Raw genomic sequence first — 25,547 nt, 5'->3', positions numbered from 1 at the left:
TTAGTAAACACTTTTATGGGTGCAAGTGAACATATTTTTCAGTAATTGGAAGAATATTTTTTGCAGGTGTCTTAGTTTGGGTTCCCACAGCAGCAAACCTTGAGACAGGATTAGATTGCAAGTAGTTTATTTGGAGGTGATCCCAGAAAACACTTATAGGGAGTAGAGAAGTAAGACAGAAGAGAGAAGGAAGCCAATACAAGGAGATTTCAAAAAGTTCATGGAATCACAATCAGTTGCAGATTTCTTTGCTCCTTTTCCACTCCCACTGCTTCACTTGACTAGCCTAAAAAAACAAATTCATGAAAAAATGGACTTAACAGATAAAAATAAAAATTATAAACTTTATTTCTCAATGTAAGATCCATCAAGTTCGAGACACCTTGGTAAGCAATGATGCCAGTCATTAGTCCATCCATAAAGAATTGAGAGTCCTGGCCAGGTGCGGTGGCTCACACCTGTAATCCTAGCACTTTGGAAGGCTGAGGTGGGTGGATCACTTGAGGTTGGGAGTTCGAGACCAGTCTGACCAACATGGAGAAACTCCATCTCTACTAAAAATACAAAATTAACTGAGTGTGGTGATGCATGCCTGTAATCCCAGCTACTCGGGAGGCTGAGGCAGGAGAATCGCTTGAACCTGGGAGGTGGAGGTTGTGGTGGGCTGAGATCATGCCATTGCACTCTAGCTTGGGCAACAAGAGCAAAACTCTGATTCAAAAGAAAAAAAAAAAGTATTGAGAGTCCTGAGAATTCAACCATACAGTATTAACAGTAATAACTAAAGAAAAATGAGTGCCCTTTAAATATATTTTAAGATTAGGAAGCAAAAAGAAGTCAGAAAGCATCAAATCAGAACTGTAATGTGAATACTAGTGATTTCCCATTGAAACGCTTGGGAAATTGTCCTGATTTGATGAGAGGAATGAGCAGGAACATTGTCGAGGTGGAGAAGGACTCTGGTGAAGCTTTCCCAGGCATTTTTCTGCTAACGCTTTGGCTAATTTTCTCAAAACACTCATAGCAAGCAGATGTTATCATTCTTTGGCCCTCCAGAACATCAACAAGCAAAATATCTTGAGCATTTCAGAAAACTGTTTTGTGACCCTTGCTCTTGACTGCTCTGTTTGTGCTGTGACTGGACTGCTTCCACTTCTCAGTAGCCATTGCTTTGATTGTGCTTTGTCTTCAGGATCGTACTAGTAAAGCCATGCTTCATCTCCTGTTACAACTCTTTGAAAAAAATACTTCAGGGTCTTGATCTCACTTGTTTAAAACTTCCACTGAAAGCTCTGCTCTTCTCTGTAGCTGATCTGGGCACAGCAGTTTTGACACCTATTGAGTGAAAAGTTTGCTCAACTTTAATTTTTCAGTCAGAGCTGTGTTAAGCTGAACCAACTGAGATGTCTGTGGTGTTTGCTATTGTTAATATGGTGTTGGCTGCTGTTAATTGTTGGTCTTCTTCAATTAGGGCACAAACAAGATGATTTTTTTCCATAAAATTGATGTGGATGGTCTGCCACTGCAGGCCTCATGTTTAACATCTTCTCATCCCTCCTTAAAACAAGTTATCCATTGTTATTTTTTTCTTTTCTTTTTTTTTTTTTTTTTTTTTTTTTAGACAAGTTCTCACTCTGTCACACAGGCTGCAGTGCAGTGGCATAATCACAGCTCACTACAACCTTGACCTCCTGGGCTCAAGTGATCCTCCTGCCTCAGCCTCCCAAGTAGCTGGGACTCCACCACTATGCCCAGCTAACTTTATTAATTCTTTTGGTAGAGATGAGTTTTCACTATGTTGTCCAGGTTGGGTCTCGAACTCCTGGGCTCAACCAATCCTCCCACCGCAGCTTCCCAAAGTGCTGGGATTATAGGGGTGAGCCACCATGCCTGGCCAAGTTATTCATGATTTTGAGACGGAGTTTTGCTCTTGTTGCCCAGGCTTGAGTGCAGTGGTGCGATCTCAGCTCACTGCAACCTCTATCTGTCAGGCATTTGAGCCCAAGCTAAGCCATCATATCCCCTATGACCTGCAATGTACACGGCCAGATGGCCGGTTCCTGCCTTAACTGATGACATTCCACCACAAAAGAAATGAAAATGGCCTGTTCCTCCCTTAACTGATGACATTATCTTGCAAAATTCCTTCTCCTGGCTCATCCTGGCTCAAAAGCTCCCCCAGTGAGCACCTTGTGACCCCCACCCCTGCCTGCCAGAGAACAGCTCCCTTTCACTGTAATTTTCCTTTACCGACCCATATCTTATAAAACGGCCCCACCCCTATCTCCCCTTGCAGACTTTCTTTTCGGACGCAGCCCGCCTGCACCCAGGTGAAATAAACAGCCTTGTTGCTCACACAAAGCCTGTTTGGTGGTCTCTTCACACAGACGTGAGTGAAACTATCTACTAAGTTCAAGGTATTCTCCTGCCTCAGCCTCCCAGGTAGCTGGGGTTACAGGCATCTGCCACCATGCCCGGCTAATTTTTTGTATTTTTAGTACAGACGGGGTTTCACCAAGGTGGCCAGGCTGGTCTCAAACTCCTGACCTCAGGTGATCCACCCACCTAGGCCTCCCAAAGTGCTGGGATTACAGGCCACTGTGCTCAGCCAAATGGTTGCATTCTTCTGAGTTTCTGATAAGTCTCTCCAAAGGAGGCAATCAGAATATGCATCTATCTCTGTGAGCAGAGGGGTGACTTTGAATAGAATGGGAGGCAGATTTGCCCTGAGCAGTTCCCAGCTTGAAGTGGCCCTAATATTTTTTCCTTTGACAAATCACTCTTAAGACATCTTTAGGCTGGGTGCGGTGGCTCTCATCTGTAATCCCAGCACTTTAGGAGGCTGAGGCTGGCAGATCGCTTGAGCTCAGGAGTTCGAGACCAGCCTGGGCAACACAGCAAAACCCCCTCTCTACCAAAAAAATACAAAAGTTAGCTGGGCATGGTGGTGCATGCCCGTAGTTCCAGCTACTTGGGAGGCTGAGACGGGAGGATGGGCTTGAGCCCAGGAGGTTGTAGTGAGCCAAGATTGCACCACTGCACTCCAGCCTGGGCGAGAGCTAGACCGTTTCAAAAACAAACAAACAAACAAAAAAGAAGACATCTTCCTCATCTTTGCAGGCTCATTCCCTGGCCTAGCTGTCATGTATCCAGAAGGCATTCACTAAAGATGTATTCAATGAATGGGAAAAAAAACCCCATCCTTTAATTTGTATATTGCCTTCAGAGTGTATTCACAAGTTGTGAGACTCACAATAATCCTGTGAAGAAGCAAGAGTGGGGATTCTGATCCCTACTTTGTTTTTAAATGTATTTTTATGTTTTTAGAGACAGGGTCTCTCACTCTGTCTCCCAGGTTGGAGTGTAGTCATGCAATCAGAGCTCACTGCAGCCTCAAACTCCTAGGCTCAAGTGATCCTCCCATCTTACCCTCCTTAGTAGCTAGGACTACAGGTGTGTGACACCATGCCTGGCTAATTTAAAAAACATTATTATTATTATTTTTTATTTTTATTTTTTGTAGAGACAGCATCTCATCACATTGCCCAGGCTGGTCTCGAACTCCTGGCTTCAAGCGATGCTCCTGCCTTGGGCTCCCAAAATGTTGAACTTATAGGTGTGAGCTACCATGCCCTGCCTGACCCCATTTTATTGTTATTGTATTTTTTGAGATGGAGTTTAGTCCTGTCACTTAGGCTGGAGTGCAGCAGCGTGCTCTTGGCTCATGGCTCACTGCAACCTCTGCAGCCCAGGTTCAAGCAATTCTCCTGCCTTAGTGTCTCAAGTAGCTGGGACTACAGGTGCATGCCACCAAGCCCGGCTACAATTTTTTTTTTTTTTGAGACAGAATCTCGCTCTGTCGCCAGGCTGGAGTGCAGTGGCATGATCTCAGCTCACTGCAACCTCTGACTCCCTGGTTCAAGCAATTCTTCTGCCTCAATCTCTTGGGTAGCTGGGATCACAGGCACATGCCACCACACCCAGATAATTTTTGTATTTTTAGTAGAGATGGGGTTTTGCCATGTTGGCAAGGCTGGTTTCTAACTCCTGACCTCAGGTGATCTGCCCGCCTCTGCCTCCCAAAGTGCTGGGATAACAGGCATGAGCCACTGCGCCCGCCCTGACCCCATTTTAGACCGGAGAAAAATAACAGTCAGAAAGGTTAGGTAACAAGTGAAAAGATATAAAGCCCTGGTCCCCTGGTTCCATATCCACTCCTCTCTGCAGTCAGACACTGCTCTACAGCATCTCTTCCAAATACCACATTGTTAATATTCAGAAAAGAATGTTAAGAAGTTCCAAAAGATCTTAATTAAGAAAAAAATAAGCCTGTGCAGGAGCCGAAGGGACTGAGCACTTTGGCAGTTTGGAGATGGCTAATTATGGTTCTTACACAGTTGCTGGGGGTAGGGAGAGAATTCTGGGACAGTCTGACAAAGGAAGTCACTAGATTTCTAACTTTAGTAAACAGGTTCACTAGCTTGGAAGTGGAACTGGTAGCTCAGCATTTACTGGGCTAGAAAACTTAGGAAGTTTCAAAGGGCATTGTAAATCAGGTGAAGGCTGACTATTTTGGTTTATAGCTTACATTACCTGAGAAAGAGCTATCAGAAAGTTAGGTTATTGAATGATCATAGCTTTCCCACAGTAGTCAACTTAAAATATTGAAAGAGTGACGCTCAGACTTAAGACCACGGCACACCGGCTCGGCCAAGAGATCTTTATTGGAGGCAGCAGGCTGGGCTGGGCAGGAGACAGAGAGAGAGAGAGCGGTGGGGGGTTTGCTTCTTTTATGCCCAGGAGGGCTGCGTGGATGTTTGTGATTGGTTGGTGTGGGGCTTAGAGCGAGGTGGGAAAAACACCTCTCTCTGATTGGTTTTTCCTTTGACGGGCTTGCATTGAGGAAGGAGAACCCGGAACGAGCGCCATTAGGGTGCTCTTGTTACCTAACATTCCTCCCTTTTTTGTTTTTTAAGAAGTGGGGAGGTGGGCGTCGCTGTTCGTCTGGCTACTTCCTGCTGAACGGGGGCGTCGTGGGGAAGGGATATTGGAGGACTGTAGGGGCAGAGCAACAGCAGGAGGCCAAAGAAGATGGCGCTGAAGGTGAACACTTCCTGGGGTGTGAAGTCTAAAGATGTCCCTTGTAAGTAGAGGTCATCTATGGACGCGAGCCATCCGTATGGCAGGGAAGGATCTGCTATGAGCCACGTATCTTCTTGGAGGGCCTGGAGGAAATCTAAGAAATTACAGGTCCTGGAGGTGGAGGCCATGGGTAGGTGAGTCCTGGTCGTCTTCTTCGGTTGCTAGGAGTTGGTAGTGCCTGATGAGAAGCTGGTTAAAAGTCTGGTTAGATAAGGAGGAGATTCATTGTTGCATGAACTTTATTAAGCAAGGGAGGAGGGTACAGAAGGCTACTATTCCTAGGAGGGGTCTGAGAAATGGTAGGACCCAAGCTAAAAGAGGCATTTTTAGAGTGTCCCAAAGTGAGAAGCCTGTATTCGTTTCGAGGAGCTTTTGTCTTATGTCATTAAGATTTTTTATGTTAGTCTCGATAACCTGGGACTCATTGATAAAGTAACAACAGCTTTCTTGGAGGAAAATGCATGTGCCTCCTTTTTCAGCTGTCAGGAGGTCTAGGGCTCTGCGGTTTTGGAGGACTACTCCGGCTAAAGAGGTGATTTGTCGCTGCAAGGTGGCTAGTGACTGCGCAGTTTGTTCAATAGTGGATTCTAGGTGTATCTTTAATTCATTAACCTGCGAGACTCCATATCCGAGAGGGAGGTGGCCCCTGGAGCGGAGCCTGGAAGGGAGGTTGCAAGGGAGAGGCCAAGGATGGCAGGTATAAAGGCAGCCCGTCTTTTTCTTGGGGCCTGATTTATGGGAGGGTGGTTAAGGTTGAAGGCAGTGGTCCCTTCGGAAAGGGAGAGGAGGGTAAGTTGTGGCAGGAGTGTGAAGGGGAAGCAGGTGGTATTGATGGAGGAGTTGATTGTTTTGTAAAGAGTGTGGTTACACCAGAAGAAGTATCCATCGGGGGCAGAAGAGTTAGGGTATGGGGTGGTGGTATTACAGAAGGGAGGGGATTCTGGGATGTTTGTGTAGCAGGTAACGGCCTGGGACATGTTGAAGAGGGGAACACTGAATATTAAGAGGGTGTTTGGGAGTGATGAATGACTGGTAGTGTTAGTAGTGTTCGGGAGGGCGACAGGAACAGCAATAAGTGGCGGTTTATTGAGGCTGGCACATAGGAAGCAGTTGGAGGGAGAGATGTTAGAGGTGTTTAAGAGTTGGATTCCTTCCTGTAGAAGTAAGAGCTAAGACTGCTGTACTGAGACAGAAACAGAGGAGGAGTCTAGCTGCTGAAGGAGGTCTTCGGCAGCTTGAGAGGTGTCGCTGGAGACGCCGGGAAGTGTGAGGAAAGGAAGGGGGGGCACTGGGGCATGATCAGGAACTTATGAGAGCATGTTAGGGGCGGGGTGGTCTTTGGCTGCATGGGGTGGCCCCCTACTTGGACTATAGGAGGGCCAGAGGTGGAGACAGCGCCTTAATACTCCTGCAGAACCGAGGAAGTAGGAGGGAAATGACGAGATGCCTACTCACCGCAAGAGGCACCCTGGGCTCCTGCGTGGTGATGGTGTGTGTCGGGAAGAGGTCCTAGGGCCCCGTCAGTCGTAGGCTGCCAACTTAATGAGATCGGCTTTAGGACGGGGTCTGGCCCAGCTCCCCCGAGGGAGCTCGGGCAGTCGGTCGCCCAGTGGCCGGATTGTTGGCACTTGGGGCATGGTCTCTTGGGTGGCCTGGGATTATGACACTCACGAGCCCAGTGACCTTTGTTCCCACATTTAAAACAGGGTCCAGGGGGTTGGCGGTGAGTGGTGGACATAGAGGCATGGCGTCTGATAGGCTGGGCTGAGGCCTGGAAGGCCTGAGCCAACATCTGGCACTTATGCGTCCTTGTCTGCTCGTCACGATTGTGATAGACTTTGTGAGGATCTCGGTCTGCGGGGTAAAGGGACCTCTGTCTAGCTGTTTTTAGTTTGGTCTGAATGTCTGGGAAGCTTTGCGTGAAGAAATGCTTTGGGGTCTATGTTGTTGGATTGTTGGGGTGCCTGTGTAAGGTGGGTGAGGAAGGCGGACGGGTTTTTAGGGGAAGTTGGAGGGGTTGGAGAGGAAGTTGGAGGGGTCGGAGAGGAGGTAGGGGCAGGAATTGTTGGCGGCGGCGCGGTGGCGGAGGGGCGAGGTTGGGGATGGTGATATGGCGGCAGTTCGTCAGCAGGGTTAACATCGGAAGTAGGAAGGGGAGAGGGTTGGGAAAGGCTTTTGGAATGGAGGGCAGCCATGACACTTGTTGTGGTTAGGGTTAACAGGGACAGAAAGAGGTGAGGCTTATCGTCTAATAGGAGAAGTTAGGAACATGGGGGATCTCTGCCCAATCTCCCGTGTGCACAATCATTGTAAGGGCCCTGGGGAATTTCAGGGTCTAGGGTCCCATAAGGGGCCATTCATTTTGGTTGTCTAAGGGGTAGGTCGGCCAATCTTGCATGCAGAATTTGATTAAGCGTTTAGGTTTGAGGTCAGTGGCAAGGCCTAGGGTAGCCAGATTGTCTAGAAGGCATTTTAGGGGGGAGTCGGCCGGCAGGGATGCGGAGCCTCCCACGGACGGAGAGGCAGTGAGGGCTAAGAGGGCGTCCCCTAGTTAGCCGAACGCTGTAATCAGGTTCAGGGCCTTTGGTTGGTCGTCACCAAGGTGAAGGGACTAAAGGGCCAACAGCATGGCCGAGGGACCGTGAGCCACTTGGTACCAAGATTTTTGTCGCCAACAGTATGGCGTGGAGGCTCAGGCCGGAGGAGCGAGGGGGAGAGGGAGAAAACTCAGTTCCCTGCGGGTCGAGGAAGGGAAGCAGGAGTCTGTCGCCACAGTATAGGACTAGGCGGCAGACTACGGAAGGGGACTTACCAAACAGGAGCCGGTGGTGGATGCACTGTTCGGCGGACGGGAAATTGGGCAAAGGCCGGCCGGGGCCTGGTCTGAGTCTGATGGGGACTGGGGTCCCGCCAGAGGCGGGGAGTCCCAATCCGAGTCACGGCACCAATGAAAGAGTGATGCTCAGACTTAAGACCACGGCACACCGGCTCCGCCAAGAGATCTTTATTGGAGGCAGCAGGCTGGGCTGGGCAGGAGACAGAGAAAGAGAGAGCGGTGGGGGGTTTGCTTCTTTTATGCCCAGGAGGGCTGCATGGATGTTTGTGATTGGTTGGGGTGGGGCTTAGAGCGAGGCGGGAAAAACACCTCTCTCTGATTGGTTTTTCCTTTGGCGGGCTTGCATTGAGGAAGGAGAACCCAGAACCAGCACCATTAGGGTGCTCTTGTTACCTAACAAATATTGTGTTCCTTTTTGTGACAGAAATTCTGAAACATGAGCTGGTATGCTGGTGAGTGCCTACAATCCCAGGTGCTTGGAGGGGTTGAGGCAGAAGGATCCCTTGGGCCCAGGAGTTTGAGTCCAGCTTGGGCAACATAGTGAGACCCCATCTCCAAAAAGAAAACCAAATTCCCAAACATGCATGAAATATATGACACATCATTTGGCTTCAGAAATTATCAATATTTGGCCATACTTACGTGCTTGACTTTTTTTTTTTTTTTTTGAGACAGAGTCTCACTCTTTAGCCTAGGCTGGAGGGTAGTGGCGTGATCATAGCCTACTATAGCCTCCAACTCCAAGGCTCAAGCAATCCTCCCACCTGAACCTCCAGCTGGTATCGGGGAATCTGCCCCGATATTCATGTAGGTTCTTTTCTATTTTCCTTAAGCGTTGGCCAGCTTGAGAAATAAAGGGACAGAGTACAAAAGAGAGACATTTTAAAGCTGGGCGTCTGGGGGAGACATCACATGTTGGTAGGCTCTGTGATGCCCCACAAGCCGCAAAAACCAGCAAGTTTTTATTAGGGAGTTTCAAAAGGGGAGGGAGTGTGTGAATAGTGTGGGTCACAGACATCAAGTACTTTACAAGGTAACAGAATATCACAAGGCAAATGGAGGCAGGGTGAGATCACAGGACCACAGGACAGGGCAAAATTAAAATTGCTAATGAAGTTTCGGGCACCATTGTCACTGATAACATCTTATCAGGAGACAGGGTCGGGAGATCAACCGGTCTGACCAAAATTTATTAGGCGGGAATTTCCTCTTCCTATTAAGCCTGGGAGCGCTATGGGAGACTGGGGTCTATTTCAGCCCTGCAGTCTCCACCATAAGAGACGGCCACGCCCAGGGGGGCCAGTTCAGAGACCCACCCCCAGGTGCGCATTCTCTTTCTTAGGGATGTTCCTTGCTGAGAAAAAGAATTCAACGACATTTCTCCCATTTGCTTTTGAAAGAAGAGAAATATGGCTCTGTTCCACTCCGCTCACCGGCGGTCAGAGTTTAAGGTTATCTCTCTTGTTTCCTAAACATTGCTGTTATCCTGTTCTTTTTTCAAGGTGCCCAGATTTCACATTGCTGAAACACACATGCTGTACAATTTGTGCAGTTAATGCAATTATTACAGGGTCCTGAGGTGATATATGTCCTCCTCGGCTGACAGGATTAAGAGATTAAAGTAAAGACAGGCCTAGGAAATCACAAGGGTATTGATTGGGGAAGTGATAAGTGTCCATGAAATCTTTACAATTTATGTTTAGAGAGGCATAAGAAATTATAAAAGTATTAATTTGGGGAACTAATAAATGTCCATGAAATCTTTGCAATCCACGTTCTTCTGCCATGGCTTCAGCCAGTCCCTCCATTTGGGGTCCCTGACTTCCTGCAACAAGCTGGCACTACAGACTCATGCCACCACACCCAACATATTTTTACATTTTTAGTAGAGATGAGGTCTCCCTATGTTGCCCAGGGTGGTCTATAACTCCTGGGCTCAAGCAGTCCTCCCATCTGAGCCTCCAGGGTACATGGGACTACAGACTTACTCCACCATGCCCATCTAATTTTCACATTCTCAGTGGAGATGAGGTCTCCCTATGTTGGCCAGGCTGGTCTAGAACTCCTGGGCTAAAGCAATCCTCCTGTCTCCACCTCTCAAAGTGCTGGGATTATGGGCGTGTACAGCCTGGAGTGCAGTGGCACTTTTTTTTTTTTTTTTGAGACAGTTTCACTCTTGTTCCCAGGCTGGAGTGCAGTGGCATGATCTCGGCTCACTGCAACCTCCGCCTCCTGGGTTCAAGTGATTCTTCTGCCTGAGGTTCCCGAGTGGCTGGGATTACAGGCATCCACCACCACACCCAGATAATTTTTTGTATTTTTAGTAGAGATGGGGGTTTCACCGTGTTGGCCAGGCTGGTCTTGAACTCCTGACCTCAGGTGATCCACCTGCGTCGGCCTCCCAGAATGCTAGGATTATAGGTGTGAGCCATTGCGCCCAGCCTGGTGGGCACCTTCTTAACTCCCTGTAGCCTGGAACTCCTGGGCTAAAGCCATCCTCCTGTCTCAGCCTCCCGAGTAGCTGGGACTACGAGGGTACACCACCACACCTGGGCTAATTTTGAAAACTTTTGGTAGAGACAGGGCCTCACTATCCTGGCCAGCCTGTGCTTGACTTTTAAATATGTGTTTGTGTAAGGCTTTCTTTAAAAGCTATTAATTATACTATTTTAGCAAATATACATGGGAAATTATCAAGGAACAATAAAATGATCTTGTTCCAAGCACCATGAACTTGGAGCCTTTCATTTTTTTTCATTCAGGGTGGAAATGAAGAGTAGCTGCTGACCTTGGTAAGGTAGCCACAGAAACAACTGAAGACTTAGAGGTGGGAGTCCAAAAGCTTGGAACAAGATTTTGTTCATTCATTCCTACAGCCATTCAACCAGCATATTCTGGGCACTTCTCATGCACACTGGCCATCCACCAGGGAGATAGGCCATGCTCAGACACAGGCTTATTGCAAATCATGTTTTATCCTTTCTTGGCTCTAAGACCCTGGACAAGTTCTGCCTTTCAGCTTCACCTTCTTCATCTATAAAATAAGGATAACCTTGAATGGGGCACTGATAGAATTAAAAGTGAGATAATTGGTCGGGCATGGGGTATATGCCTGTAATCCTGGCACTTTGGGAGGCCACAGTGGGAGGATCACTTGAGCCTAGGAGTTTGAGACCAGCCTGGGCAACAAAGTGAGAAATTATCAAGGAACAATAAAATGATCTTATTACAAAGAAAACTAAATTCTCAAACACGCGTGAAATATGAAGAAAATAAACCCCCATGACACATCATTTGGCCTCAAAAATTATCAATATTTGAACTTGGAGCCTTTGATTTTGATTATTGCATCTCTACAAAAATTACAAAATACGAGCCAGGTGTGGTGGCGGGTGCCTGTAATCCTAGCTACTTAAGCTGAGTTGGGAGGATTGCTTGAGCCCTGGGACGTCGAGGGTGCAATAAGCCATAATCGTGCCACTGTGTGTGAGACTGCCACACACACACACATACACGTGAGGCTACGCACTCAGAAATGCACATAAACATCACTGGTCTTCTGGAACCCACGTGTCGTTTGCCACTGTTATCTTTAGGCCTTGACGACGGAAATCATAAGGCAGTCTCTCTTTCCTTTTATACTCCTTTCCCAATCTAAGAAGGCAGCAAAAAGCGCAGAGGTCCACCGTACCATGCAACATGCGAGATGCCGAAAGCCTGCCCCCATGGACGACAGCATTCATCCATCTCCCAAATTCATCTGGGTCCTACTCTCGAGTTACCCGGCTTTCTTGAGGTCTTGCAGCTCTACAAGGATAATCTGTGCTAAACTTTGCTGTCGTCCGAGGTCAAATGTTTGGCTCACAGGTTGGAGAGCCTCCCATGGCACCCTCGTTTGGTCCTGAGGAGGGAAAGGCGCCCAGGGGGCGGGCTGCTAGAGCACGAGGCAGCTGTCTCCGGGTCTCCCCAAACCCGTGGCCGAGGGGGCGTTTCTGCGTCGCAGGGGCGGGCATAGCCGACGCCTCCCTGCTCCACCTTCTGTGTCGGCGCCTAGACTCGGATAGTGAATTTAGGAAAGTTTCACTCCGGTGCGTGCACGTGGGCACCTCCGGACCCGGCCTCCGCGCCGTGCGCTCGGCTACCCGTCCAGTGGCGCGGGCGGCCCTCGCCTCACCCCTGGGCGTAGTTCTGGGCTCCCTCTGGCGTCGTCAGCTTCGCCTCCTCCCGCCGCGTCACCCGTCGGTCCTGGCCGCGCTCGCACGCGGTGCGCGGCTTCCAGGCTCCAGGCGGCGGCGCGTAGCGGGCGCCCCCGAGGCGGCTCTGGCAGCGGAGGGCCTGAGAGGCGGGGACGGGGCGTGCCGCCGGCGCCTGGCTCCCGGAAGCGGCTGCTTCACAGGCTCCAGCCGAGCGGACCGGCGCGGCGGCCGGAGCCCTAGCATCCCTGCTCGCGGTCCAGGAGCGGAGCCCGTGGCCACCGCCGCCTGAGCAGCGCGACCCCGGCCTGCGCCCGCCCCACCCGGCAAGATGCTGCCTGTGTACCAGGAGGTGAAGCCCAACCCGCTGCAGGACGCGAACCTCTGCTCCCGCGTGTTCTTCTGGTGAGTGTCCCCGCCCGAAACAGGTCACCCTGCAGCCGCTGGCCCCGCGGACGCGCTTTCCCGGGGCCGCGCCCGATGCTGCCCAAGCCTTCTGCGGCTAGGGGCGAGGGGAGAGCTTTCCTATGCCACGCGGTCCACGCCGGGGCTTTCTGCTGCGGGTGGCGCCGCCCCACGTCGGCCGCGTGGTCCCCGCCTGCGCCCCGGTGCGCGGGGCAGGGGGACGCGGGGACGGGGGGACCCGGCGCTGGTGGCGCGGGGCCAGCGGCTTTGCTGCTGGAGGCTCTGAGGGCCCTTAGGGCTCGGGGGAGGAGGAGCAGGAGGTCCGGGGAGGCGGAGAACCCAGGCTGCCGAAAGGGGGAGTCTCTTGCCCAGCGGGAGAAGCGACTGCACCCCTTACACGCCACCGTTCGCTGGCTCCCACCTCCTGCTCCGGGACTCGCAGTCTCCTGAACTCAAACGCACCTTTTCCTTTCTTTTTAAGTAAGCAGCTTACGAACAGCTTCCTTTATCTAATCTCAGCCAAAGCCTAATTAGTGTCCTGGACCTACGCCATCTCCCAGTAGTGTCCCCACCCCTTCCGATATTCCTTACGAGACAGCTGGATCCAATTCCACGTCCCGTTGTGCTTCTCTGTGTCCCGGTGTCTCTGTATCGTTTGTCTCAGTGACCAGGGCTCTCCTGCCTCTCTGTGGGAATCTCACTGTGTGTCCATGTGGGTCGTGGTACCTAGTTATGGCAAGTTTCGTGTGGGTAAAATAACACTATTCTTATTTTTCATTTATGAATGGGGACACTGTTCTTGAACAAGATTTTCCAGGATTTGCTTTTAACTGGGACATGCACCGCCACGACTGGAGTCTGTCTTTGACCAGCTTCTTTCCCTGTTTCCAATATTTTCACTTCCACCTAGGAGGACTGCTCCGAGGTGAGGTCCCTGGAATCGCTAACCTTCAGAGAGGTGGTCCATGGTCTTGATGCAGGTGGTTCCTACCAGGAGTTGTACCTTTTTAAAACCACCCCAGGGCTCCTGAGCTGGGAGGGCCCACAGCCCTACCCATTTCGTGCAAGGAAACAAGCGGAGAAAGACTCCGGTGACAGTCGTACCTAAAATTTCTATCTTGGCCTGGCGCGGTGGCTCACGCCTGTATCCTTGCACTTTGGGCAGCAGAGGTGGGTGGATCACGAGGTCAGGAGTTCGAGACCAGCCTGGCCAACATGGTGAAACCCCCGTCTCTACTAAAAATACAAAAATTAGCTGGGTGTGGTGGAGTACACCTGTAATCCCAGCTACTCAAGAGGCTGAGGCAGGAGAATTGCTTGAACCCAGGAGGCAGAGGTTGCAGTGAGCTGAGATCGCGCCACTGCACTCCAGCCTGGGTGACAGAGTGAGACTCCGTCTCGGGGGGTGGCAGGTGTGTGTTGGGGGAATTCCATCTGCTAACTACATAAGCCTGAACCTTTGAAGGGCTTCAATCTCACTTGGTTGATTATTAGATTTTCTGTTTCTTGACCTCTGCCCCCTCATCTTTCCCACATGTTGATATTGCCTTTTATTATGGGACAACCTAGGGTGGGGGTCTCCAATTTTTTGGGTTCCCTGGGCCACACTGGAAGAATTGTCTTGGGCCATACATAAAATTCACTAGCACTAATCATACACTAACACTAATGATAGCTGATGAGCAAAAAAAAAAATCTCATGATATTTTAAGAAAGCTTACGAATTTGTGTTGGGTCACATACAGCCCATGGGCCTCAGGCTGGACAAGCTTGACCTAGGGGATTCCAGGAGGATGAGTCGCTTATTCTTGTTTCCACTGTGGTACACTTAGTGGGTGTAGGAACCTCTCTTGGTGGTTTGGTAGCCTTTCTCTTAAGGAGAGGGGCGCATGGAGGAGGAAGGAATATGGGTGTGGTTTCTGTAAATAATAAAGTAGACAAATGGTCTCCTCAACTACAGGCTGGACAAGGAACTTTTTTTTCTGAGACAGGATCTTGCTTTGTGCAAGCTGTGACCCAGGCTGTAGTGCAGTGACACATTCATAGCTTGCTGCAGCCTCCAACTCCTGGGCCGAAGCAATCCTCCTGCCTCAGCCTCCCGAGTAGCTGGGGCTCCAGGTGTGTGTCACCATGCCTAGATAATAAATTTTTTTTTTTTTTTTTTGTAGAGACAGGGCTCTCTATGTTGTTGCTCAGACTGGTCTTGAACTCCTGGGCTCAAGTGTTGCTCCCACTTCGGCCACCCAAAGTTCTGGGATTACAGATGTGAGTCCTGCCTCCTTACATTTTTCTCCCCCTACATTTTCAAAATGTAGGTGGCAGGGAAATAGGAAGTGATGCGTTCCCATTTATGACTTGAGTAGGTGTTCATTTCCGGTTTCCCTGATGGAAAGGAAGGAGCTAGTAGACCTCTGTTTTACTCTGAGGACACTTAAGCTGAGAGTGGTTGAGTAAGTTGCCTGGACTCACACAGCAATCAAGTGTCAGAGCAGGCTCCAAAGCTGGGCAGACTGGCTCCCCAGCCTCTTTGGAGCTGCTGTACTGAGCTGCTTCCAGTTCAGGTGCTTGTCGGAAATGCATGGAGAAGGCGCTCCCTGTTCTGGAAGGCTAGAGTTTCTCAAGGGAAGTTCTTAAAGTACCTGCAGTTGGAGATGATGCATGTGTAACAACTATTAGTGTGCTTTAGGGCAGCTGTTCTCAAAGCATAGCACTCAAAGCAGCAGCATCAGCATCACTTGGGAGATTGTAAGAGATGCAGATTCTCCAGCATCCACTCTGGACTGATTCAGTAAAACTGGAAACACTGGGTGTGTGGGTGGGGATGGTGAGGTTTCCAGTGCTCCAGGTGATCCTGATTTGAGGCGCTTACTGCTTCCAGCTACTCCTCTCATTGGAGTATTATTACAGTATTACGCTTTTCTTTTAATTGTTAAAATTTCTTTATTTCTTTTTTTTGAGATGGAGTCTTTCTCTGTCTCTCAGCTCTGTCACCCAGGCTGGAGTGCAGTGGTGCAATCTCTGCTCAATGCAACCTCCGCCTCCTGGGTTCAAGTGATTCTCCTGCCCCAGTCTCCCAAGTAGCTGGGACTATAGGCGTGCACCCTCACACCCAGCTAATTTTTGTATTTTTGGTAGAGATGGGGTTTCGCCATGTTGGCCAGGCTGGTCTTGAACTCCTGACCTCGGGTGATCTGCCCGCCTTGGCCTCCAAAATTGCTGGGATTACAGGCATGAGCCACTGTGCCTGGGCCAGTTTGAGGGATTTTAAAGTCTGAGGCCTCACAGTGAGAAAATAATAATAATCATCATCTGAGGAATGCAGAGTCCTTTTAAATTATCAGGCCCAGAGAGACATTAAAATGACACAGCAGTCACCTTGTGCTTCCCACCCCCTTGAGCTATTTACTTATCACTTGAAAGTACTTCATATTGCCACATAGCTGCAGAATAACCTAACAGTGCCCCAAGGACACTGTAATCCACAGCTCAGGAGTTTGAGCTCCAGCGATCTGCCTGCCTTGGCCTCCCAAAGTGCTGGGATTACAGGCGTGAACCACCACACTGGGCCTGTAGTAAATTCTTGAGTTATATTTTGTGCCTTAGCCTCCTGCTTTTAGGTCAGTATTTGTGTACCCTTCCCACTGCCCGTGGAAAGCTGAAATGAGCCCATCCGGAAGTGGCTGCCTGGAGACAGGGCCCACCTTGTACGGAAAAACTGCTTTTTCACCTTCTTGTTGGGTGTTAGCTTTTCTTCTCAAATATCATCTGCTTTCTGAATTTGTGAACTGGCAGCTGCCTACCTAAATGATGCCAATAACTAGCTTACTGACTTTTATACAAAGTATGTTCCTGGGACTTTGGTGTATTTATAGCATAATTTGGACTTGGAGTCTAAAAGGAGTCATGCATTATGGCTGTTGGCAGTTGTGGATTTTTAAAGGTAGTATTTTCACCTATTTCTTTCTTTTTCTCTTTTTTCTTTTTTTTTTTCTGAGACAGAGTTTTAGCTCTGTTGCCAGGCTGGCAGCGGTGTGATCTATGCTCACTGCAACCTCTGCCTCCCGGGTTCAAGCCATTCTCCTGCCTTAGCCTCCCGAGTAGCTGGGATTACAGGCGCATGCCACCACGCTCAGCTGATTTTTGTATTTTTATAAGAGACAGGGTTTCACCATGTTGGCCAGGCTGGTCTGGAACTCCTGACCTCAGGTGATCCACCCACCTTGGCCTCCCAAAGTGCTGGGATTACACATGTGAGCTACCGCGCCTGGCCACTTTCTGTAGGAAATTTGAAACTATAGAAAAATAAGTAAGGAATAGAATGTTTTATTTCTGTTGGCCAGGTATATTTGCTGATATTTTGGTTGTTTCTGTCTTCCTCACAGACCTCTTTATGCTTATTTTTCCTGTTTTTTTCTTTCTTTTTTTTTGAGACACGATCTCACTCTTGCTCAGGCTGGAGTTAAGTGGTGTGGTGATGGCTCATTGCAGTCTTGGCCTCCCAGGCTCAAGTAATCCTCCCACCTCAGACTCCTGAGTAGCTACAGGTGTGTGTCATGGCCCCGGGCCAATTTTTGTATTTTTTTTTTTTTGTAGAGACAGGGCTTTGCCATGTTGCCTGGGCTGGTCTTGAACTCCTGGGCTCAAGTGATCTGCCCGCCTCAGCCTCCCAAAGTGCTGAGATTATAGGCATGAACCACTGCACTCAGCCTTAATTTAATTTTTTATGGCATTAAATAATCTTGAAAACATGGTATTTAATGGTTGTAATTTATGTAGTTTTTCACTATGGTTGAACACAGTGCGTTTGTAATAACAATGTAATGGATATCCATGCTTTTGGTATATCTTTCCTTTTTCTGTATTCTTAGAAGTAGAATGACTGGTAAAGGCCTGTTTTCCAACATAATTGGACCAGTTTGCCCTCTTAGTAGTAGTTTGTATACTTATTTCATTGTTAACTTTGAATACTAAATTAATTAATTAATTAATTAATTTTGAGATGGAGTCTCGCTCTGTCACCTAGGCTGGAGTGCAGTGGGGGGCGATCAAGGCTCACTGCAACCTCTACCTGCCGGGTTCAAGCGGTTCTCCTGCCTCAGCCTCCTGAGTAGCTGAGATTACAGGTGTGCACCACCATGCCCAGCTAATTTTTGTATTTTTAGTAGAGACGGGGTTTTGCCATGTTAGCCAGTCTGGTCTTGAACTCCTGACCTCAGGTGATCCACCTGCCTTGGTCTCCCAAAGTGCTGGGATTACAGGCATGAGCCACGGCGCCTGGCCCAAATACTGAATTTAAAAAAGCTCCCAAGTTGATAGATTAAAAATAGTATCAATCAGTTTCAGTTTGAATTTATTTGATTGATAATTATAATTGAACTTTGACAAGGTCCGTTGACCATTTGTTTATTTGTATATCTTTGAATTATCTATTAAGTTTTTTGCGTTTTTTTTCTATGAGGCATTTATGTTTTTGAAATAACTTGTAGTAGTGCTTACAATATTTTTCTAGATTTTCACTTCTCAGTTTTTTTCAGAAGTTTTAAATTTATGTATCCTTAATTGATCTTTTCTTTTTGGTTGTTGCTGTTGCTTCAGCTCTTTTTTAAAAATAGAGATGAGGTTTCACTATGTTGCCCAGGTGGGTCTCAAACTCCTGGGCTTAAGCCATCCTTTCGCCTAGGCCTCCTAAAATATTGGGATGGAAATTTCTTTGGGTAGATTGAGGGACCGAAGTGAGAGGATCACCTATTTTTTCCTATTTTAGGTGTAATTGCAGGTGTGAGCCATCTTCTCATTCACCTCTTCCACTCTGTTGGCCAGGCCTGGAGTGCAGTGGCGTGAACACGGCTCAACTGCAGTCTCAACTTCCCAGGCTCAAGTGATCCTCCCAGCTCAGTCTCCCAAGGAGCTGAGCTACAGGTGCATGCCATCATGCCCAGCTAATTTTTAAATTGTTTGTCAATCTCCATATCCTTTTTTTTTTTTTTTTTTAATTTGGAGACAAGGTCTGGCTGCACTGCCCAGGCTGGAGTTCAGAGACATGATTTCAGCTCACTGCAACCTCCTCTTCCCAGGCTCCAGCCATCCTCCCACCTCAGTCTCCTGAGTAGCTGGGACTACAGGTGTGCACCACTACGCCTGGCTTATTTTTGTGTGTGTGTGTATATATATATATATATATATTTTTTTTTTTTTTTTATTATAGAGCTGGGGTTTCACCATGTTGCCCAGGCTAGTCTCAAACTTGTAAGCTCAAGTGATCTGCCTGCCTCGGCCTCCCAAAGTGCTGAGATTACAGGCATGAGCCACCATGCTCCACTTCTGTATCCATTTTCTTTTTTTCTGAGACGGAGTCTTGCTCTGTTGCCCAGGCTGGAGTGCAGTGGTGTGATCTCGGCTCACTGCAACCTCTGCCTCCAGAGTTCAAGTGATTCTCCTGCCTCAGACTCCCAAGTAGCTGGGATTACAAGCGCCCACCACCATGCCTGGCTAATTTTTGTGTTTTTAGTAGAGACAGGGTTTCACCATGTTGGCCAGGCTGGTCTCGAACTCCTGACCTCAGGTGATCCACCTGCTTTGGCCTCCCAAAGTGCTGGGATTACAGGCGTGAGCCACTGTGCCTGGCCTTCCGTTTTCTTTTAGCTATTGTTTCATTTCTAACAATAAAGGCAGCTAGAATTTCTTTTGGTATTTGATATGAGATAGTCCCCATTTTTTTCCCAAACAGCTCGTTTTCCCCATTATCATTTATTGAATAATTCCTCCTCTTTCCCGTTAGTGGAAATAAGTGGCATAGCCTATGAACTGTGGCCAGCTGGGCACAAGATGGGCCAATACCTGAGACTCTCCTAGAAATTGTCCTGCTGCCCCCTGGTGCCCGGCAGGCACTTTGCATTCCTCTGCCCACACCTGATCCAGAGGTGATCTGGCGTTAGCAGCAGGGTGGAGGCTAACAGCGAAGGACTTTTCCCTAAATATGGGCATTGAGAGGGATCACCAGATGCATCTGTCCCACAGAGAGTGGTTAAATCCTTGCTCCCCTGTTGCTGGCCATATCTCAGTGGGTGAAGTGTCATCTTGCAAAGCCTGTGCTGCTGTGGAAACTGCCACTGGTGACCAGACAGACTCTCTGGAGACCTGCCCTAGAGAGCTGATGACATGACTATAGAAGCAAACGCAAGTGGCTGAGGGCAGGGGATGGCTTAGAGAGGATGGGTGTGTGAGGCCTTCAGTCAATGCATAAAATGTTTAATTTTATATTTTCTTTTCTATAAAAAAATTTTTTTTCTTGTAGAGATGAGGTCTCACTGTGTTGCCCAGGCTGGTCTCAAAATCCTGGGCTCAAGCAGTCCTCCTGCCTTGGTTTTCCCAAGCGTTGGGATTACAGGAATGAGCCACTATTCCTGGCCATTTAATTTTGTGGTGTGCGTGTGTGTGTGTGTGTGTGTGTGTGTGTGTGTGTGTGTTTTGAGACAGGGTCTTGCTCTGTTGCCCAGGTGGGAGTGCAGTGGTGCAATTATGGCTCAATGTAGCCTCAAATTCCTAGGCTTAAGTGATCCTTCCAGCTCAGCCTCCCAAGTAGCTGAGCTGCTTTTTTTGTTTGTTTTTGACGGAGTCTCACTCTGTCACCCAGGCTGGAGTGCAGCGTTGTGATCTTGGCTCACTGCAACCTCTGCCTCCTGGGTTCAAGTAATTCTCCTGCGTCAGCGTCCCAAGTAGCTGGGACTCCAGGTGCCCGCCACCACGCCCAACTAATTTTTGTGTGTGTTTTTAGTAGAGATGGGGTTTCAGTATGTTGGCCAGGCTGGTCTTGAACTCCTGACCTTGTGATCCGCCCTCCTTGGCCTCCCAAAGTGCTGGGATTACAAGCATGAGCCATCGCGCCTGGACACCTAGCTAATTTTTTTGGGGGCGGGGGACGGAGTCTTGCTCTGTCGCCCAGTCTGGGGTGCAGTGGTGTGATCTTGGGTCACTACAATCTCTGCCTCCTGGGTTCAAGTGATTCTCCTGTCTCAGCCTCCCGAGTAGCTGGGACTACAAGCGTGCGCCACCATGTCCAGCTAATTTTTGTATTTTCAGTAGAGACAGGATTTCATCATGTTGACCAGGATGGTCTTGATCTTTTGACCTCGTGATCTACCTACCTCGGCCTCCCAAAGTGCTGGGATTACAGGGGTGAGCCACGGTGCCTGGTCGGTAATTTTTATTAATACATTTTTGGTAGAGACCAGGTCTCGCTGTGTTACCCAGTTTGGTCTTAAACTCTTGGCTTCAAGTGATTCTCCCGCCTTGGCCTCCGAAAGTGCTGATATTGCAGGTGTGAGTCACTGTGGCTGGCCAAATAGTAAATTTCTGCGTATACAGAATCACAGTCTCTTGGGGTTGAGATGGCATCCTGAAATCTGCATTTTTTAAAGCATTATTTCCTGGGCGATTCAGATGCTGAGATTTGGGAGCCACGTTTCTCAGGTCTTTCTCAGTCCTTAGTGTCCAATTCTACTTGATTGGTGTCTGGGAGGCCAAGGTTACTGCCTTGATCCTCTGCGTTTTAGATTATTCGTTTAGCAAACATTTGAGTGCCTTATTTTTATTTTATTTTATTTTTTGTTTTTAATTTTTTAATTTTTGAGACGGAGTTTGACTCTTGTTGCCCAAGCTGGAGAGCAGTGGTGCGATCTCGGCTCACTGCAAACTCCGCCTCCCGAGTTCAAGCGATTCTCCTGCCTCAGCCTCCCAAATAGCTGGGACTACAGGTGTGCACCACCACGCTCGGCTAATTTTTTGTACTTTTAGGATAGATGGGGTTTCAACATGTTCTCCAGGCTGGTCTTGAACTCCTGACCTCAGGTGAGCCACCCACCTGGGCCTCCCAGAGTGCTGGGATTACAGGTGTGAGCCACTGTGCCCAGCCTGGACTATGTTTTCTACCCCAACCTTGTGGTCAGAGGCGACCACGAAACTGAGACCTGGCCAATAGGAAGGGGTTGCAAAAGGTGTCTCGCTTCCACGCCTGGAACACAAAAACCAGCCCCATGCAACACCTCTCCAGCTGAATAAAGAGGCCTCCTGGAGAGGAGGAGGACTGACAGGAGGCCGAGCCGCAAGATGGTGAAAGTCCAGCTAGGAGTAAATGCATGGTGTTGTTCCCCACCCTAGATGGCCTAAAGGGGACTACAGCATGAGAATAGGCATCGTCTTGGTTTCTTTTTTTCTTTTTTGAGACGGAGTCTGTCTCTGTTTCGCAGGCTAGAGTGCAGTGGCGCGATCTCGGCTCACTGCAACCTCCGCCTCCCGGGTTCAAGCGATTCTCTTGCCTTAGCCTCCTTCCAAGTATCTGGGATTACAGGAGCTCGAAACCACGCCCGGATAATTTTTTTTTCTTTGTATTTTTAGTAGAGAAGGGGTTTTGCTGTGTTGGCCAGGCTGGTCTCCAACTCCTGACTTCATGTGATCTACCTGCCTTGGCCGGTGATTTTGAATTAAGCCATTGAGAATCAGGGCTTGTTTTCTTCAACAGCTAGCATTATTTGCACGATACAATGGCTGCCTCCCTCATTGTGTGGGCTCTTTGAGAATAGGAATGGTACTTTATTGTAATGGATTTGAACCTGGCAAGAAAGAAGGCACCCTGACTTCTTTCGTGGTGGTGCGTGCCTGTAATCCCAGCTACTTGGAAGACTGAGCAGGAGAATCGCTTTAACCCAGTAGGTGGAGGCTGCAGTGAGCCAAGATTGCACCACTGCACTCCACCCTGGGCTACAGAATGAGACTCTGTCTCAAAAAAAAAAAAAAAAAAAGCAAAAGAAAATGTAGTCCAGGCCGGGTGTGGTGGCTTATGCCTGTAATCCCAGCACTTTGGGAGGCCAAGGCAGGTGGATCACAAGGTCAGGAGTTCAAGACCAGCCTGGCCAACATAGCGAAACCCTGTCTCTACTAAAAATACAAAAATTAGCTGGGCGTGGTGGCATGCACCTGTAATCCCAGCTACTCGAGAGGCTGAGGCAGGAGAATCGCTTGAACCCGGGAGGTGGAGGTTGCAGTGAGCCGAGATCATGCCACTGCACTCCAGCCTGGGCAACAGAGCGAGACTCCATCTCAAAACAACATAGTTCGTGTGTCCAGCAGTCCCTGCTGCAGGAGTTCCTCCTGACCCCGTGTTGGGTGTGCTGGAGTAGAAGTAAGGAAAAGCTGTGTCAGGATGGGGATTTTGTTTTTGTTTTTGTTTTTTTGAGATGGAGTCTCTGTCGCACAGGATGGAGTGCAGTGGCACTATCTCCACTCACTGCAACCTCTGCCTCCCGGGCTCAAGTGATTCTCCTGCCTCAGCCTCCGGAGTAGCTGGGATTACAGGTGTGCACCACCAGGCCTGGCTAATTTTTTTATTTTGGTTTTGCCGTGTTGGCCAAGGTGGGGATCTTTGGGGAGGGGTTGACCTTCCTGTTGGAGCTTGGATGGAGAAGGTGGGGAGTCATCCCTGGCAGGGGATGAGATGTCCAGGTCACAGAACTGCAGATGGAGAAAATGTTGCCTGAGACGTGTGGCGAATGACCACCCCTCAGTCGCTATGTTGTCCCTGCCAGCCGGTAGCATTTGTTACACCCAAGGTTGCCCTCCCCTCTTTGATCCCAGCAGACGTTCGGACTGCTTCTCCCACTTCCAGCCCCGTACTCATGAGTACTTACAGCCCTTCTGTGGCCTGCGACTTAGCTCCTTGTTCCATTTGTGGGTTCCATGACCACTTCCGTGCTGGTCTGTTTCAGGCCTAGTCCCCATCTGCCCTTTTCTCTGCGCTAGCTCCTATCTTCCCCTTTTCCTTAGTGTCATGGAATTAGTGGGTTGAAAGGAAGAGATTTTCTAGCCCACACTCAGTACAGGAATCCCTTCCAGATACTGGGCAATGGGGAAATGCATTATGTGACTCTCATGACTTTAGATTCGAATGCCAGAATTATGTTGTATTGAACCACAATTTTCTTTCCATGCAATTTCTACTTGTGTGTACCTACTTCTAAGAAAAACATTACAGAATTTAATGAAGCAAAGAATGATCTGTGAATCAAGCAGCTCCTAGAACCAAAATAGGTTCAGAGCCGCTTTTCTTTGTTTTTTTGTCAACACACAGAGCAAGTTGGCTACCTCCCTTCATATGCTCGCCTCTAGTATTCAAAGACAGCTATCATGGCCACATTAAATCTTTGTTTCTTTGTTTGAGACAGGGTGTCACTCTGTCACCCAGGCTGGATTGCAGTGGTGCGATCTCAGTTCACTGCAACTTTCACCTCCTGGGCTCAAGCCATCCTTCCACCTCAGCCTCCCGAGTAGCTGGGACCACAGGTGTGTGCCAGCACGCCCAGCTAATTTTTTATATTTTTTGTAGAGATGAAGTTTTGCCATGTTGCCCTGGCTGGTATTGAACTCCTGGGCTCAAGTGATCCTCCCGCCCTAGCCTCCCAAAGTGCTGGGATTACAGGCATGTGCCATGGTACCTGGACAGGAGTTTATTTTTGACCCTGTTAAGTTTGAGATGCCTGCTACACATTCAAGTGGAGATGTTGAATAGGCATTCAATTGGTCATGAGTTTGGGGCTCATGGAGAAGTTTATCTTATTATTATTTCTTTTTTTTTTTTTTGAGGTGGAGTCCCGCTCTGTCGCCCAGGCTGGAGTGCAGTGGCGCGATCTTGGCTCACTGCAAGCTCCGCCTCCCGGGTTCACGCCATTCTCCTGCGTCAGCCTCCGGAGTAGCTGGGACTACAGGCGCCTGCCACCACGCCCGGCTAATTTGTTTTTTTTTTTTTTTTTTTTTTGTATTTTTAGTAGAGGCGGGGTTTCACCGTGTTAGCCAGGATGATCTCAATCCCCTGACCTCGTGATCCACCCGCCTCAGCCTCCCAAAGTGCTGGGATTACAGGCGTGAGCCACCGCGCCCGGCTTATTATTTCTTTAGGTGGAGTTTCGCTGTGTTGCCCAGGCTGGTGTGCAGTGGTGTGATCTTGGCTCACTGCAACCTCCACCTTCTGGTTCAAGCAATTCTCGTGCCTCAGCCTCCCGAGTAGCTGGGATTACAGGCACGTGCCACCACGCCCAGCTAATACTTACATTTTAGTAGAGACGGAGTTTCATCCTGTTGGCCAGTGTGGTCAGGAAGTTTATCTTAATTTGGGCATCATCAGTGATACATGCAGTTGAGCGATATTGGACACATGGCCAATTGACCTCATAGTCTGCAGGGCTTGTCCCCATGTAACTGCTCTTCTATCCCTATGCAAATTCATTTTGTAGATGCCAAAGTTTAGCAGCTCGTTGTTGCTGTTGAAAATTCTTGGAACACTTTTGTAGTCTGAATGCTAGAAAGGATGGGTCCTAGGAATGTCCTCTAGGTTGTGGCAGATCCACTAATCAACACTGTGGTCGCTAGATTAACTTGGCCACAAGTGTCAAGAGAGGTCGTGTCATATGGAGGTCTGCTTTATGGAAGTCAAGAGGTATTGGAGTATTGGATCACCTGGGCACTTCCTTCTTTTTTTTTTTTTGGAGACAGGATCTTGCCTTGCCAGCCAGCCTTGGAGTGCAGTGGTGCAATCATAGCTTAGTGGAGCCTTGACCTCCCAGGCTCAAGTGATCCTACTGCTTCAGCCCCCCACGTAGCTGGGACTGCAGGTGCGGGCCACCACAGCTGGCTAATTTTTCTAATTTTTTGTAGAGGTGGGGTTTTGCCATGTTGCCCAGACTAGTCTCGAACTCTTGAGCTCCAGTGATCCACCTGCCTTGGCCTCCCAAAGTGCTGGGATGACAGGTGTGAACCGTCATGCCAAGCCTGGGCAGTCATTCAGAAACCCTACCAAGAAAAGGGTTAAAGTCATTTGGCATGGTTTCCTCTTTTTTTTTTTTTTTTTTTTTTTTGGAGACAGAGTCTTGCTCTGTCACCCAGGCCAAAGTGCAGTGGCGCAGCCTCAGCTCACTACAGCCTCT

At 48.8% G+C, this 25,547-nt stretch overlaps 1 protein-coding gene across 3 annotated transcripts in view; it reads left to right on the top strand.

Moving 5' to 3' along the window:
- The first annotated feature begins 12,365 nt into the window (after positions 1 to 12,365).
- ABCC4 (ATP binding cassette subfamily C member 4) overlaps positions 12,366 to 25,547 on the top strand; it is a 319,962-nt gene continuing 306,780 nt past the window's right edge. For 2 of the 3 annotated variants that reach the window (XM_030813557.1, XM_030813556.1), the window contains exon 1: positions 12,366 to 12,576. In XM_030813557.1, the coding sequence (XP_030669417.1) occupies positions 12,503 to 12,576 (74 nt within the window). In that variant the 5' untranslated portion in view covers positions 12,366 to 12,502. The remainder of the gene's footprint in view (positions 12,577 to 25,547) is intronic. The other variant, XM_030813558.1, reaches the window with a different exon arrangement.

The sequence above is a fragment of the Nomascus leucogenys genome, chromosome 5 (genome assembly GCF_006542625.1).
Source record: "Nomascus leucogenys isolate Asia chromosome 5, Asia_NLE_v1, whole genome shotgun sequence".
In the NCBI taxonomy this organism is placed as follows: Eukaryota; Metazoa; Chordata; class Mammalia; order Primates; family Hylobatidae; genus Nomascus; species Nomascus leucogenys.
Note: the sequence above shows the minus strand (reverse complement) of the source record. Positions and strands in the feature narration are given on the sequence as shown.